Below are 17,811 nucleotides of genomic sequence, written 5' to 3'. Positions count from 1 at the left end.
CTTTTGCCCTGCTCCCTTCTGCTGCTTGCTGGTAGGTGTAGCTCCAGCTTCAGCTCCGTTCCCTCCCAGGTGTGGAGCACATGGAAGTTCCTGCTCTTGCCCATCCACACAGTAGGACCTGGGATCAAAGCTGCTGCTGCCATTGCTGCATGGAGAGGTAGGGACTGGGGTTTTGCATGTGCTTCGTGCCCCCAGAGGGAATTGTGCCAGAGCTATACTTGATAGTAAGTAGCAGGAGAGGAGGGTGGCGCAGAGGCTGGGGGTGGGAGCAGGTGGCTGCTACACCTCTGACTCTTACCCCAACCCAGGCTCATGGCCAGAGTAAGAGCTGCAGCAACTACCTGCTCCCTGCCCCTCCTGCCTTCTACTCAAGTCCAAGGTGAAAGGCTCTTTCCCACACCTTGAATGTGGGAAAACCCTCATCTTGGTTTCAAATAAATACGGTAAGTAATCTGAGGTAAGGCTCTTGTCCATCATCATTTGCCTTGGTTACTATGTTTTTCAGCTGGTCTGCTGCACAGTGGGTAAAACAACTGTACATTGTGTATGTGAAAACACAGTCCAGATATGCATTGGGGTCATTATCCAAAACTAGGTCATCACAAATACTGTGGCTAACAAATAGTAAGGTTGCTTTAAGTTCATTAGACTGTCAGTTTGTGTATCATTTGGTTGAGTTACTTGGAACAGGGATCAGCAACATACAGCCCCAGCACAGGCACAGATAGAGGAACTGCTTTGGGGCTGTATAGGCCATTCTGAACTATTAAATATTTATCACATTGCCACTCTGTTTCACTGTTTCTGATAGCTTATTTGTAGCTGACAGTGGTAAGTAAGTATTGTGGTACTAGTGCACTTGTTCTTCCAGTTCTTCCTTTCTTTTTGTGTATAGTGCTATAAAGTTGCATTAGATAATATCTGCTACAGGAATTGCTCTTCTAGGCTTGTAATTTCACTTTTCAGGTCATGTCTTTGCAACTTTTTACAATCACATGCTGAAGTCTTGGAGATACAAAAGCCAGAGGTTTGTCAAAAATGTTCTCCAAGAACTTGTCATCTGTTTTACTACCGTTTTACTACTGTTTTATATAAAAATCTATCTTTTAACATTTTAGATGTAGCTGCATTTAGTACTGTACTGCATTTATGCACTGCATGGAGACTATGCATTTCATAATCGGACAGTCCTGCTGATGCAGTTTATTTATGTCTAGTGTTTTAAATCTTCTGGACCTTTTAAGATATGCTTCATTACCCCTTTTCTTTTTTCTGTATTGTAGCCAAAAAGAAAACGGTCTCATTGCCAAACTCCTCTACTTGGAGGTATTCTGTAATGGCATGTACTGTGCACCTCTACTTCCCTGTTTGCTTATGTGGCATATTCATGCAAAATAGTTTGCTTTCTGGCATTTTGTGCATATTTGATCCAGTGATGGTTGCCTCTTTAGCTTTGCATGATGCAGTCCACATCTACTGCAGATCTGTTGGTACACATATTCCATGTCCCATATGCTTTTGATTGTGTATGTGTAGCTGGTTATTTCTGTAAAGTGGATGAAAGTTTACCTCTCTTTTTCATTGTGTACATCAGGGGTGGGCAACCCTTGGCACGGGTGCCAGAGTAAGGCACATGAAGGCATTTTGTTTGTCACATGGGCTTGGGGCAGATGGCGGGGGAGGGGCCAGGGCTGCACTGCCACAATAAGGATTGGGCCCCTTGTGGCTCCCCTGCCATTTGCCTCTGGCACTTCAACATCTTATAAGTTGAGGTTGCGGGTGTTTTTAGCACTCTGCCCAAAATCATTGCTGACCCCCAGTGTATATATTGTGACTGGTGCTAGTTAATATTTTTAGTTGATTTTTGGATGTTTCATACTCTTGCTGATTTTAATGGCTTTTCTAAGGTTAAACCATTTGCCATGAATACTTTTTCTTGTATTTGAGTCTGATTCCATTGAGGTCCTGTCCTTGAGCATGTCATCTGCACCTGTGGAGGCCTATACTGTAGCTCTAGTTTATCGCTTGCATTAGTAGAACCTTAATTCCTTTTCTTTCTCCTTTGGAAAACAGTGGGTTTTCAAGAGCTCAAACAGCCTGCTTAGTTCTTTCGTTACTACTTCCATGAACTTGCCAACAGAAAACCATGTTCTGTAGATGTCTGTTTTGCTTGATACACATTAGAAAATGAGCAGCTTTCTTGGCTGCAGAACTTGAGGTACAGCAAAGATCACCTTAGATGTGCTCCCTCTTGGCTGACTGTGGCAACAGAGCAACACAGGGATGTGGACTGCTTTCCAGATTCTGCCAGAGTCCCTTGTGCTTTTCTTTTAAAGCCACAAAGCCAAATGCTGCTTAAGCGGATATTCAGTTTGAATGTTGCATTTGTCTAAAAAATGAGTTTCTGCTTCTCATTACAGATAACAGACAACTCACTCTTTGATAGCTTATTACAGTTAAATTATTCTTTATTCAGTGTTACTTTGTGAATCTAACAGAACTTCGTCTATAGTCAGTTTTATCATCTCCTACATCAAGGGATAGTTGTGGTGTGCATGCTATAAGTAGTACAGGCAGCCTCTGCGTGGCTTACAACAGACTGGGGATGGGACGGTCAGCACAGTGGTAGATGGGGCAGGAAGCAGGAAGTAGAGTACCAGATCAAGCAAGAAGTGGGGCAGGAAGTGCAAAGCAGAGCACCAGATCAAGCAGGGAGCATAGTGTAGGAAGTACAAAGCAGAGCAGCAAATGGGGAAGAGGATCAGAGTGGTACTTGAGGAGGGTGTGGGGCAGACATGTGGCATACTTGCCAAAAAGGTAGCCCCTACTGTCATACATAAAGACCCCAGAACAGTAGTGGGATCTCATGATATGAAGGCAAGTATATGTAGGTTCCTGGATTATCTTAATCTGCCCCTGCTGGTTGATTTATTACATGCATTGGCGATGTACTCTTTATTTGCATTTGGAGGATCTAAATAAAAAAAACCTATACAGGGGTCTGGAGATTTATTTGCAGAAGCCCAGATAAAGAGAATCTACTGTTTTTGGATTTAAATATCAGCATTTATTCTGTGTTAAGTTTGTGGTTTAATTTTACATTATGATGCCTCTTTCTGGAGTCTACAGAGAATGCTGTGGCCAGCATAAGTTAACTTCTTTATTTTAAAATTCACTTTTAATAGCCCACAAAATTAATAATTGGAATTTTCCATCAAATTGGCACAGTTTAGTAACTGCAGTTTTCAAAATTGATTTTTTAAATATTTGGAAATAAAACATTTCTGTTCTTCATTTATGCCATTTTGAGCATTGGCTCTTGCAGGAGAGAAGTAAGTGCTGCATACTTTAGTCCTGAATTTAGAAATCTGGATGTTTCTTTGAACACTACATGGGAACAGCTAATAGGAAGCTTTACTGGTACCTGAGGAGGGCCCTAATTTTATGCCCTAATTACAGACATGAATGAGGTATTCAGTTCATTTAGTTGTTTCAATTTTCATTTTCTATTAAAAAAAAATCACTATATAAATAAGCAAGCCAAAGAGGCAACCCAGTACATAATGGGAAGTGACATCTGATAATGGAAGATAAGTGTGTAGGTGAAAATTGAAGCATCTGATCTATAATGCAAAATCATTTTTTCCTCCAAAGAAAACACCTGTTTTCCAAAAATTACATTTTCCATCAAAAATAACTTAATGTGGAAAATTCTCAACCCACCTTAGTGCTGATTTTAGAAAATGATATATAGAATAAACAAACTAAGTAGTTACAAATGATAATCCAGAAAAAATTCTGGGGTGCAAGTTGCTTTTTCCCTTTTCTGTTTATAAAAAACCCTTACATTTATGTCTGTAGATATTCCAAGTATCTCCTACTTTGAGATCTGGGAGTTTTCTTTATGTGAGATGAGCACTTTCCATGTTACATGACATTCTTATGTGTTGCATTAATCTTAAAAAAAATACTTTTGTGAAGCAATTTTGATGTGCTACATACTAGTCTTTTAACTGGTAAAATCTTGGCTCTTTTGAAATTAATGAGAGTTTTGACATTGATTTCTATGGGACCAGGACTTTACCCATGTGCTGTTCTTTTTAAAAGTCAGTCTCTTTGTACGCCAAGGCAATAAAGTCCACTTTTTTAGAGTATGTAATCCAATGTATTTGATGGAAAAAAATGTTGCTAATATAGTTCTGATTCACTCGGTAACTTTTGAATACATATTTGTTCTATTAACATTTATAACACAGTCAAAATTTTAATGTTAGTTTATTGCCAAATAAAGGTTACCAGTCTTATTCCTGCACATACATTTGAAATATGTTGTATTTGAAAGCTATGTAAAAAGTTGAGATTGGATGTGAGGCAGAGTTAATATTTTGTTCTGAAATACTAATAGTGGCTCAGATGCTTTATGCCATCAAGAGTGCTGAAAACTGACAAATTACATGAAAATTCAGTTGATTATTTCCCATGCTGAAAGCTTTTACAGAAGGAATACAGTCCTACCTGATAACTCATCTGAGGTATAGTATTAGTGCAGGGGCCAAAACCAAGTTATATAGGAAGCATGTTATCTCTTATTTTTATACCTTTAACAGGAAAACTGTTGTATGTATCATTAGCCAGAGAAAACAGTAAAAATACCATTAAAGTAAAAGGGGCAGGAGAAGACTAATAACATGCTACACTGCTCTGTTTCTGAGCCAGTCACTTCATTAGCACTTGATAACTTTCAGCCTAATTTGGAACACGATATGTGACACAAACCAAAACGAAGGAGACAAAAAGAACCAGGTGAGAAAATGAAAATGCTGTAGTATTCCTTTCTTTGGTATGACTAACTTTCTGTAACTTTGTAACTGCTCTTTGATGTAAATAATATTTATCAGTAAAGGGGAAAATGAAAAACAAGTTAGTGTGGAATGTAAGTAATATAGGGCCTAACATGAGGGATATTTCAGAGGAAAGGCTTTTTAAAATAACTTTTATTAGACTAATTATATATTTGAGAGATATGTTGGACAAGCTTTCAGCCACAAAGTGATTTTGAGAGACGTTTTAAGTGGTATAATTGCTTAAGAAATATTTAATTTCTATTTTAATTTTTGCAGGTTTGTCATAAAATCCGCTTTAGATTTTCTTATGGTTTTCTACTTTAAAAATGATCCTGCTTTGTTCAGAAAGGGTCTCTTCACATTTATTTTAATAAAATTACATATGCATTTGTTTCAGAATTAATTCAAAGTACTTGTCATAATGATCTGGAATAATTTCATTCACTTCAGTGGTTGAAGCTGGTTACTACTGAACACCACCGGTTAGGACAGGAAATGAAGAATTATCTGAGTAAATTGCAGAGACGTTTTTGTAGTGTTAGTGATGTTGTAGCTCTGATGATCCCGGAATTATGTGAAATTCAAGGATTTTTGAGGGGATGATATCTTCTATTGGACCAACTACATGGTTGGAATAAAGTTAGACAAACTTTTGAATGCAAGACATTCTTGCGCTAAGTCTGACATACGTATCCAAGCTGGAGTTTGGCCAAGACACCAAGACTGAATTCTCTGTACTTACAAATAGTGTTTTCCTTATTATCACATGTGAAAGATGACATTCAAAAATGTTGTGTGAGTTCAGTAGTTTCAGTAGTGACTTAGAGGGAGTGTTTTGGAATCATAAAGTTTGGGTTTCCTGACATGATGATATGTTAATATAGACAATGTTAACTTGGAAGCGATCTGGCTACCAGCTGAATCACTACCATCATCTTCTCTACAACCTTGGTTTATGTTGAGGTCTCTTTGCTTGACACTGCCCAGGTTTGACCCTACTGAGGTTATGAAGTGTGATAAAATTGCAGATCAGCGTGATATGGTTCTAGGTTATGTTGATGTGCACATTGTCATTATTTTACAGCAACTGTACAATTCTTTACTCTGGGCAAGAGCAGTTAGGTCTGTTTTTGATCAATATGGTTATAATTCTTGGTAAAGTTCTAAACATATCACTCTTTAATATGTTGTAATAAATTTGTTTTATTGTATCGTAGTAACTATTCTCTTTCTTAAATCTTGGCACTGGAGTTCATTCTTAATGAAAAGGGTTTCATTTCCACTTATTCCATCTTAACTTTTCAGTAGGCCTCAGGTAGGCTTTTGTTTGATCCTTCCCCATCTCCTGCCCTCTGACCCCTTCCGAAGTAAAGAAAAGGTTATGGTTTGAAAAATTACTTTTTTAAAGAGGAAAAAATAAATTGTTCAGAATAGGGTTTTTTTAACAAATTGAAACTGAAACAACTTTAAAGGTCCCCCCCCATCATATCTTCCTTGGAAACTCCCTTCTTTACTATAACCTTATACTCTTGATGATATTAGCAGAGAACTGGATTTAGTGAATAAAGTAGTTCTTTAAGTTCTGAATTTTGGAACATTACCAGTGTGTCTGAACCCAGGTTTCAAATTTTACTGGCACTTTGTTGGCAAACCAGTTTTTTGGAGTCCTTTCTTATTAGAGTATGTTTCCTGACACCTTTGGCTGTATGGTACTGTGTTTTTAAATGCTCTTTATTTTTTTATAAAATAAGCCTACGAACATAACCAGATAATTAATTTATAAAATAAGTGATATAAAAATAGGGTAAAGAGACAAGAAAATTACTATTTTTAAAATGCTACGGGGACTACAATATGAATATGTATTACTGTTATGCCTTTTTCACTCTGTGAGCCCAGTTCTCAAAATGCTTTACTAGCTACTACCACAGTAACACTATGTACTGGAATAAATATTTAAAAAAAAAAATTGAACCCTAAGTTTGAACTCTCATTGCTATCACAGTATTTTTTCCCTGCCAGCTAGCCAAGGTATATGCAATTGTGTAAGTCTTGCTAACTCATTTTTGTTCACGGTGTCACCGGACACTTACGGGCCAGAAAAATATGGCAACTTTAATGCATTCAATTCTTCCTTCTCAAGTAAGTGTTATAATAAGGCAGGAGAAAGTGTCAAACTAATTTCAAAGGCTTTTGTAAATCTCCAGAGCTCTGGAACACCTTCACCACTTGAATTTTTTTTATAAAAGGATGCAAGACACTGATATATCTGGAGAATTAAAAGAAACTGTTACTCTAAATGATCACTTTCTCATGCCAGTGGTATCATAGGAAAACATATAATGTGAAAGCAGTTTTGATTTCTGTATAGAAGTGAGAAATTTACTAACGTAACAATGCAGTCTTGCTTTTATATAATTGACTGTAAAGTAGAATGACTATGATCATTGTGATCTCTGAACAATTTTAGATAGTCTGTAAAGTATGGAAATAGATGGCCCTCCAAAAGAAGCTGAGATTAGGAGCCTAATCATGCTGTGAAATAATGAGGTAATGGCATGGTTGGGAAGTCGAGCAGAATGTGGCCCATTTTTTCTTCACGGGAAAGAGTTGTTTACCCACAACCGCTCTGTCCACAAATGTACTTATGTGTTCCTAGAGATAAACTGATGGGTGGGTGATTTTTTTTTAAGTATATTTTGAGTTTGCTTAGAACAAGGGTGTCAAAGATGTGTCCCATAGAGTCACGTCATCTAGCTTTTAGTGCTGGTCCCATGTTGGACCAGTCTGGGACCACCCCTGACCCCCCATCAACATGCCAGATCCATTGCCTGTGGCGCTTGCTCTGGCTGATCTGGAACTGCACCGTATGTGCTGCCTACTCTAGTCAGTCCAGGTCTACTCCCTGGACCAACTAGAGTGGGCACTGAGTGCAGCGTGCATCCTGATCTGACCAAAGCTGGCATCATGTGTGGCACAGTCCCAGACCTGCAGGCAAGCACTGCAGGCACTGGGTCCCACATGCAGAAGGAGGCTGGGGAGGATCTGTACACCCAGTCCGGCCCACAGGGCTGGCCTCATGCCATTCATCAGGCCAGTGGACCTGTCCCATACCAATCTTCTGGCCCATGGGGCCAAATGAGTTTGATACCACTGGCTTAGAAGATACCACTGGCTTAGAAGACAGGTAAAAGCTCTGTGTAGTCATAACATACTGAGAACAGAGTAAAGAATTCTTAGCACATGATGAATGGCAAGCAATACAGAGGGGGAAACCCAGAATGGGTTTGTAACAATGTGACTGAGTGCTATTTCCAAAAGATTTACAAGCCTAGTCACTGTTTTAGATGCTGATGTCCAATGCCTAGATCTTCAAAACCCCTTCTCAGGTGCCATTGTATGTTGGAGGCACCTGTGTTCCTGGGTACCCAAGGGAACTTTGTTGTTAGACAAGTACGTAAGGGGGTACTGAAGGGAAATTTTTTGGCCATTTTAAAACGTGTGGGGGCTTAATACATGTGACGTTGCAGTGTTCTAATGAGAACATGGAGCAGACTGAATGAATCGAGACTGCTCTGACGTTTTCTAATTAGAACGCCAAGAAGCATGTGTATAGGCAGCCTATGTGTTTGCTGCTGGGCGTGTGTGGAAGTACACATGCCGACAGGGCTGAGTAGCAATGTGTAGGTCTCAAAATTTAGCCCCACCAGGTTTCACAAACTATGCATTTAGACTTCAGACAAAATACAGCAGGAGGTAGTAGTGCCTCTCTTTTGCTCCACATCTCAGATCTTAAGAGTATTCACACTGGATGTGGGAGACATGGGTGTAATTCAATATTAGTGAGGCAAGAAAAAGTCTGAAAATAACTCTAATGTAGTTGTGAGGACTTTCATTTGGGATGGGGGAGACCAGTATTTTGCATAAATCAGAACAGCTCTACCACGAGCGCTGGTGGGGTGGGAGGGAGCAGGAGAGAGAGAGAGAGAGAGACCCCCCACTCCCAGAGTACCCTATTGCCTGAGTGATAACTAGGATACATTATTGAGAAGCAGGGAGATGTGCTTTCAAGTCCTTATAGGCAGAGGAGAGGTTTAAATTGGTCCTTCATATCTCAGGTGACTGCTTTTAAAAATATGATGGCAAAACTATCACTACATCCTCCCCTTTCTCTTCCTCCTCTTCCAATATTTCAGTAAAAAGAGTTTGAGTCATCTGCCTCCAGGAAAGTGTTCTTGTTTGTAAATGCTGAATGGAGAGAGATGCTTCTCTGCAGTCTAGAGTTCGGTGCCCACCTCTCTTGGGGGAGCTGGGTTTATGTCACACTCCCTCAGTTGACTTTCCTATGGCTAAGTTAGTGGTTCTCAACCTTTTCGGACTTGAGGCAGCCCCTCTCCCCTGTATGTTTTGTGAGTTGAGTGGCATCCAATTTCAAAAACTAATTTATACAGTTGCATCCTTGCACAGAGGCTGGGCAATGGAGGTCTGGGATCTTCCACGTAGGGACAAGCCTCAGCTTGCACTTATCAGCTTATCTTTTCACACCTCCCATATCTTCTCAGGGCACCCCAGGGTGTCCCAGTACACTGGGTGAGAATCACTAAAGTGGGTTAAGTAACTCCATACTCAGTCTGCTGGCTTTCTAGATCCCATTTTTAGGCCCCCAACTCGCCCCATGCATTTTATAGGGAGCCTGTACAGCAAAGCACATAAAAGTAAGGCAGTGCAGCTTGTTCCAATCTGACAGACTGCACTCCTGATGCAGAATTTAAACTAGACTAGTAGGTTACTATAATGTGGATTTTGGGGGAAGGAGAGAGACATTTAAAAAAAATTGAATTGTGTATATGCTCAAACAACTTATTTAACTAGCAAACAATATGTTGTTTTAGCACTTTAAAATGGCAATATAGTCCTTCCTCTAAAATTTAGTAAAAAACTGTGCTGCTTGCTGCTGCTAATTTTTATATGCTGAATTATAATATGAAAGGGATTTTTGGGACATTATAAATTTAGGTAGGGAACGGTGCTGTCAAGAGAACTTTCATTTAGAAGCAACAGTCTTTTCAGTTGTGTTTCAACCTCTGGCAATTTGTCCTCCTGGAGGATTCTAGGGAATGTCCTCATTATAACACTAGGAATGGCCTCATATAATAGCATCTGGACATTTCTTTAGACTATAATGGGGTTGTTAGTTGATTTCTTTTCTATAGACCTGTAGAGCTATTGTAAATATTTTAAACACTATCAAATGGGAAGGCTTTGTTTCAATATGGCTTATCCCCTAGAAAAATATATGCTCAAATTTCTTATACCTAAGGTAAAGAGATGAATTAGTCTTTGAGGCTGAGGAAGTATAATGAAATATATGAATATATAAAACATATCAATAGGTATATTGCTAATTTCCCCAACGTATGTAATGGATTACAGTTATGGTTATAGAATAGTAAAATGAGAGAATGTTTATTTATTTAAAATATTATAGAAGACTTAGATCAAGTGTCATGGCTTTCTTCAGTTTGACTAAAATTTTTATGCTTTTGTTTTAATACTGTTTCCAATTTTATATAGCATTCTCTGTAAATGAAATCACTGTAATTATTCACAAGCAACTTGAGGGGTGTGATTTTTAACTCCTTTTCCCTTCCCATGTACAACAGAGAAATTCAGAGTTAAGGATAGAAATCTGTCCATAACCTTACCCCATTGTGCCCAGAAATGTCAACATCTGGAATGTAATGTTGCCTTTTGTAATACCTCTGCAATACTGTAACACAGCAGGGTGCATTAATGAGAGTTTCAGCCTTAAACCCACAACATCAATGAAATTTATAGTTGTCAGGCCATTAACATTATTCATATATAGTTTTTGTGGTTTCGATTCCCATTTTATGTTGGTATATAAAGAAAAGTCATTGTACTGACTAGCAATAGAACTGATTCTTCTTTGGACCTGATATTTCTATGAAACAATTAAGTGTTTTTCATTACGCTTGACAGCATTCATAGCTGTCAAGACAATACAATTTTTTTAAAACAAAAATTAGTATGTTAGAATAAGGGGTGTTGGTTGTAGCTGTGTTGGTCTAAGGACTTAGGCAGACAAGGTTCTTTGGGTAAATGTGATATCTTTAGACTAACTAAATAGTTGGAAAAATTGTTCTTTACAAGCTTTCGGGTAGAAACACCATTCTTCAGGCATAGGGAGAATCCTTTCCCTGAAGTTGACTCTCCCTCTGCCTGAAGCAGGGTGTTTGTAGCCGAAAGCTTGCAAAGAACAATTTTTCCAACTATTTTAGAAACTATTTTAAGAAAAAATATCACATTTACCCAAAGAACCTTGTCTGCCTGTTTTTTTATTTCTGTTGGTTGAATTTTTTAAAATTAAAAAGTTGATATATTTTTAATTAGTTCATATTTTGAGATATACCACCAAATATTCATGATGGAAAAGAAAATTTGAAATGAAATCTAAACCCCTTTTTTTCCAGAATCATTAAAATACTGTGAGTTCTGTCTTGTAGGTTTGGTTAAGAGTCTCAGCATAATCCATAGTTAATTCTGAGTATAATACAATTTGGAGATGCCAAATAAGAGAATTTCCTCAAACTTTAAAAATGAAGGGAAAGTGGATTAAAGAAAGAATTAAACGTCTGTGAGGAAACATGATGAACATCACACTGAGGAAATCCCTTTCCTTCCAATCAGTCATAGATAGAATCCCTTTATTTTTTCAGTGGTTGCCAATAGCTGAAAATACAAATCCATTTAGAGTGGATTCTTTTTGGCATAGAACAGTGAAAAAAAAATCTTCTAGAGGCAAACAAATTATATATATAAAGTTCACAAGCACTTTATTATTGCCTTGGAGCTGTGCAGTAAGGCCCCTAGAGCAATCTCAGAACGCAGAGATAAATCTGTCTGCCTCCAGTTGTCTCAGCCTAAGTACTAGCAACTTCACTATGTTGTGTACCTCCTTACAGAATTTCTTCCTGGCTTTAAGCAGTAGAGACTCGGTCTTTTTCTTAATATAATGTTACCTGCTGCCAAACCTCTAATGGCTCCATGCCATACAGCTCTGTTCTAGAGGTCTGCATTTGGTCTCATAACTTTTTTCTTTTCTTGATTTTTTTCCCCCTCCATAGATGTAGCTTGTAACTGTCTATGGTTTGTTTATTGTTTAAAGCGATTTTATCTTGTGACTATAGGAATGACATACTAGTTTATTTCAGCAAAATCTGTAATCTCTGCTTAACTCTCCTTTCAAATTTAAATTAGATTTACTTGTTAGATTACCGCAGACCTGGTGGTATTGCTAAAGAAATGCTGAAGATCTCTGACTTGCAAGATTCCTAGGAGATGATATGAAAGCCACGAGTCTAAAAAACCTCTCGGGAGTTTTCTGCTAGCTACATCCCAACACAAGCAGAGGTGTACTTTAATGGTCAGACTTGATGGTAGATAGTCCACTACAGTCCCAATAAGTAATTTATAGTGTCCAAAAGAAACAATTATCAAGTTGTATTTCATGTGAAATGGAAGTGGGACTGGCAAAGAGATCTTCTGACTCTTTGAAATGTCTCATGCTGATTCTTGCAATAATATGAGAAAACATCTGTTGGGCCTTTAAGTCATCTGTCAGCTGTAGTTCAAGAAGTAACTGTAATTAGTGAAGGTGCATTATAGACCAAACCACTTTTCGTGGCTCTCAGAATAACATACTTAAATGATAGTCATGTTAGTACTCAAACCATTTAAGCAGAGTTATTCTGAAAACTTTGGGAGTATGATTACTTTTCTGTATTTCTTCTCCTTTATCTAGCCACAGCCATTAATAATACCATGTTTCAAACCACGAAGGAAGGCAGTTGTATGGCTCCTTCAGTGGTTGTTTGCCATAACATTCATAGCCAGCCAGTGAGCAGCAGAGGGTGCACTTCCACTTACAACTTTTAGTGTCACTTTCTTGATTCCAGGAAGACTTTGAAATCTGCTTGCTAAATTCAGGGGAAATACATTTGAGTTAGTTACTCTTTTCTGATTTTCATAGCACATACCTTTAAAGCAAAATCACTTTTTACTTATATGCAGCATTTTGTATTTGCATCCCCCATAGGAAGAGAAATTTTCAGTCTGTAAATCATAGGCTGTATGTACTAAGTTTAGCCAGACACCATCAGCATCTCCTGGATCTAGTCTATTTGTAAATAACCCTTCTCTTCCCCAAAACTGAAATTGTAATGAAGGATTGCAATGCAGAGCAAGTATGTTTGAAGAAAGTTCTCACGGTAGATTTTTTTAAAAGTTAATGTTGACTCATTTGATGGTGTTAGAGTGCACTTTCTACTTATCCCCAGAGGGAAGTTAGTATTCTTTTAAGTGAAACTATTTTAAAAGCAGAACACAAGCCTAAAGTAAGCCAGTGTTCTCTAGAGTTCTCAGAAGGTGTAGATTTATTTACTGTAGTTAAATCATAATTAGTTCTCAGGGGATAGTGTATCTTTTAAACTGTTTTATTGCCACCATATTGGTTTTCTAAATAATCAGAAACTGCTGCTGTTATATTCTGGAGTATGAACAAAAATTGCTCTAAGTAGAAACAAATGTCTGAAATTGCTAGTTGTCGCTCACTGAAGATGGAGGGGTAGTTAGCTCTGTTAGTCTGAAGTCAGACTAAGGCAAGGCAGGATGGCACCTTAAAGACTGGTCACTGAAAACAGTGACACAAGTTAGGAGGAATAAGCACTTCCCTGAGAAAGTCTGAACAAATGCAACCCATGTGTACTTAAAGTAAGCATCTTAACTGAACTATGCATTATTTTTAAGTATTTTAACCTGATAATTTTTCAGTTAGTTTTTTTAAATCTTCCGGTGTCCTTTTGATATGCTTAGAAATAATAATTGAAAATGAGTAAATCATGCTTTTAATTTAGTGTGAAATAAAACTAATATTTAAACATTGATGGTAGATCTTCATGAACTTTGTTCACTGTTGTAGCTGACAAGTGTGTTCCTAATTGGCAGGTTGATATTCAAGTTGCCTAAGGAAATGGGTTTAATAGCTATCGCAGTGCGACAAACACAAGGAAAAGGTCAGTAGGTCTTCTAATGCTAATCAAATAAAATGTATTTAATGTTGTCAATTGGATAGTTTAATAAATTGCACTGTATCAAGAATATTTTGAATAGTGAAAGATGAATTGATAATAATATAGCAATCGTCTTTCCTTTGCCCCACCCTGGTTTTCATATTTTAATCCAACCTAAGTTGATAATGACCAAAAATAATTATTTGGTGGCTTCTGTGGAATGATCTGCTCTATTTTCTGTTAGAAAGCCTTCCATATAATACAAATGGTTATCACTACAGTGGAAGTAAACTAAAGCAAACCATCTGAATCAGAGTCAAAGCTCCCATTTGACTTTACGCCTTGAGTCGCCCCGGTTTCTGGTGTGGATAAATAGAAGATTTCAATATCCAGCATTTTCAGGAGTACCTTTCACTAGTAGATTTTCACATTAAAAAGGAATAGTCATACTACAAAACAGCAAGGAAGTTCTGGAAGCATCTAAGTTCTTTATTTAGGAAGTTTCTATAAACATTACGGGCTGAGCATATAATAACAAAACCATTACCCTCTAAGAAAAAGCAAAGAATTTTAATATAGCTTTTCTTTTAAATAATTTGGGAAACTATTGGATATTTACTTCCTGTAGATTCTCAAATGTAATCTGAGAATAAATGTAATCTGTGAAGAAATATGTTTCTCATCTCCTATTGTCTATATATAATTTTTTGCTCTGTATATTAGTGCTTACTCTATTTTGTTTGTTCTTTTGTTTTCCCTATCAGGTCGTGGCGGAAATGTCTGGCTTAGCCCTGTGGGCTGTGCTCTAGCAACTTTGCATATCTCTATTCCTTTGGACTCCCAGCTAGGACAGAGAATTCCATTTATTCAACACCTAATGTCTGTCGCTGTGGTGGATTCAGTTAGATCTATACCTGGGTATCAGGTATCCCATTTGGTTTTCATTTGTTTTAAAATGCCCATTATGTTCTTACTTCCATAGAGTTCAGACTTGAACTTGACCTTCAATAAGCAGCATCACTGATTGTACAAGTTCTAGCTCTCTAATCACTGTACCGTATAATGGCCACCTAAAAGAGTGGATTTAGGCTTTTTTTTCTTTATTTTATAAATATTATTTTAGCAGATTTGGAGTTTGCCAAATGAGCAACGTCTGCTCTTGCCTAGACTGAGATTACCTAATTAATTTTGCTTGTGATCTGTTGAGCTTTTAAAATTCAGTCTCCAAAGATGATGAATTTACCGTTTACTTTTTCTTGCTGTTGGATTCATTTGTACTGTTTATGGAAACAATGAGGAAAAGTGAGAAGAAAAAATGAATAAAACTGACAAATCCATTTCTGCTTTTTTGTTAGAGCAATTTCAGTGGCCACTTTTTTCCTTTTAAAAGATTTTTTCCACCTCTTGTGAAAGTTTGAAAAAAATAATGGTTTCTAAAGCAAGAAGTTAAGAGTATTGCTCTCAAGAGGGAATCAAGTGTCATGTCATCAGTGTGAAAATGAAGAACCAATCTTCTTCATCACCTCATAGATCTTCTTTTTAATGTTACCATTTCCTAATATTTGCTAACTATAAAACTTTGGTATTTTACAGAACTAGTTAACTAAAGCATATGTTTCCTGTATTATACAAAATCAGTGACTTATACACATTTACACAAGAACCTTATTATAGTGGCACCCGGTAGCTTTTCTATAGTTCAGGGTCTGTCAACCCTTCTATTAAAGCCTCTTAACTTCAGAGCTTCTTAACTTGCTTGTAATAATTGCTTCAGGCTGAAATTTGCATCATAAAAATCCTTGGATAGGAGTTAATTTCTAACTATCTGAAATAGATGAGAGCAAAGAACTCTTTAAATTATGATTCATAAAAAAGGGGAAAGGAGTTAATAACGTAAGAAACTTTTTTGCTTACTCATGCCATCTGTTCTGTATTGTTACATACAGAAGCTATTTTTCAGATATCTTTTTTAACTTTAGCCCATTTGGTAGCAGCAACTTGATTGGTATAATGGATTTTGGTGCAAAAAAGAATTAATGTGCCAGTAGTACATATACAGGAGTCTACTGAATGTTGGTTTATAGTTTCATAATAACCTGTTGTGTTCAGAAAGAAGCAGTGAAATCTGTCTTGTAAGAAACAAAAAGCATATGTTAGAAGGGTTTCTAAAAAGAACTGATATGATAGTTGGAGATAATGGGAGATCACCAATAGAATTCATCAAGAGAAATCACTAAATATGTCTGACTTAATTTCCTATCATCCCAAACAGTGAAAGTAAACGTTCTCTTAACTTCCTGTTAGGTTTCTGGGTTTTTTTTAAAGAAAGGAAATCAAATTACAGACAGCAGGTTAAAATAATGTTAAGGGTCTGACTCAAATCCATTAAAGCAAGGAAATTCAAAATTTAATCTGAAACTCTATGCTTAAATTTCCTTCTTGGACCTATGTAATGCAGGGCTCTCCACATAGCAGATGAACATACATGCCATATGAGCTGCAGGAGCTGGGAACAATGGACTAAGTTATGGATGGGGTTTCATTCCTAGCTCTGAATTTCCATACCTCTGTGGGCGTGTCAGATCCTTAATATTACTTTAACATACTTTAATGTGGTTCGCTATGCTCCAACTCCATTTTAGGATTTCCATACAAAAGTATCAAATATTTGTGTGTCAGATTATCAGTCAGTCATTTTTAGGTCTTTGTCCTTAATATTCACAGTTCTATGTAGACAACAGTTATACCACCATCTACAGTTCTGGATTATCACTGTGAAAAATCTTATATTTCAATGTTAAATTTTATTTGTACACATCAGTGCCTGAATACAAACAAGCAAATCTTGTGTCCGTATAGTTTCAGCTGTGTCTATCTCAGAACACTGTTTAGCAGCTACTCATCTCTTACATGTGCTACCCCTGTATGTAACTGGCAAAGTTACTGCCAAATACTTCACTTCTGTTTTAATTTTAAAAGTTGTCATTAACTTTTTTGGAAACAACAGCAGCTCACTTTGCTTTACTGGTATTATGTCGAACAACTCATGTCACTACAACATAGTTCATACTGGGTGCATTTACACGTTCATTAACGGGCCTTAGATACACATTTAGTTAAGTACTTCCTTAATAAAGTACTAACTAAATGTGCAATACCTAGAGTTACTGCGCAGTAGCACTGGCGCATGGTTATTTAGTGATGCTTGCTGCACATTTGTATCTGCACGGTTGGCTGTTAGCACAGTTTTTGCCGTGACACGCTACTGAGCAGTGTTATTAGGCTAATATGCAGTAAGTGTCTCACGTAGACACTTATGTGCAGTAAGTCTTTCATGTAGACATTCTCACTGAAAACTATCGTGGGCTTATCTGTGTGACTATTCTTTGCCATATTCAGTATGTTCTTAATGGTACGAGTGTCTGGTCTTAGTAATAGGCAAGGACTGGTCTTAGTGATGTGTGTTTTACTTAAGGAAGGATGAAGACAGCTGAGCTCCTGAGTTCGATGAAGCTTATTTACACAGAAAATAATGACCTGCACAGGGTGCCCAGAAAAGATCTTTTAATATTGTTTTGCTGGATGTTTTAACTGTGGCATACTTTGAAAAGAACTGTGTCTCAAGAATCTTTTTATAAGGCCTTCCACAGTGAAATGGGGATGTTCTAGTGTTGGCAGTAACAAATGTATACTGCTGGTGTTCTCTCGTAGAATTCTTTATGGTACTAGAATCAGTTAGCGTTTCCTGTCCACATAGGCAGAGACATCTGTGTAATGGAATCCTCTCTGGCCTTTAAATCTGTCAGGAAAGTAGACATGGATCCAGGTGCAGTTTTCACACATCCTGTAAAGGGATTTCATAATCTGTAAGAGGG

The 17,811-nt window shown here is 37.4% G+C and overlaps 1 protein-coding gene across 7 annotated transcripts in view; it reads left to right on the top strand.

Moving 5' to 3' along the window:
- The window catches only part of HLCS (holocarboxylase synthetase), a 196,387-nt gene that overhangs the window by 165,625 nt on the left and 12,951 nt on the right, over positions 1 to 17,811 (top strand). For all 7 annotated transcript variants that reach the window (XM_025212046.1, XM_025212049.1, XM_025212048.1 and 4 more), the window contains 2 exons: positions 13,872 to 13,939; positions 14,701 to 14,861. In XM_025212046.1, coding sequence (XP_025067831.1) covers positions 13,872 to 13,939; positions 14,701 to 14,861 — 229 coding nt within the window. The remainder of the gene's footprint in view (positions 1 to 13,871; positions 13,940 to 14,700; positions 14,862 to 17,811) is intronic.

Source organism: Alligator sinensis, unplaced genomic scaffold, assembly GCF_000455745.1.
Source record: "Alligator sinensis unplaced genomic scaffold, ASM45574v1 scaffold69_1, whole genome shotgun sequence".
Lineage (NCBI taxonomy): Eukaryota > Metazoa > Chordata > Crocodylia > Alligatoridae > Alligator > Alligator sinensis.
Note: the sequence above shows the minus strand (reverse complement) of the source record. Positions and strands in the feature narration are given on the sequence as shown.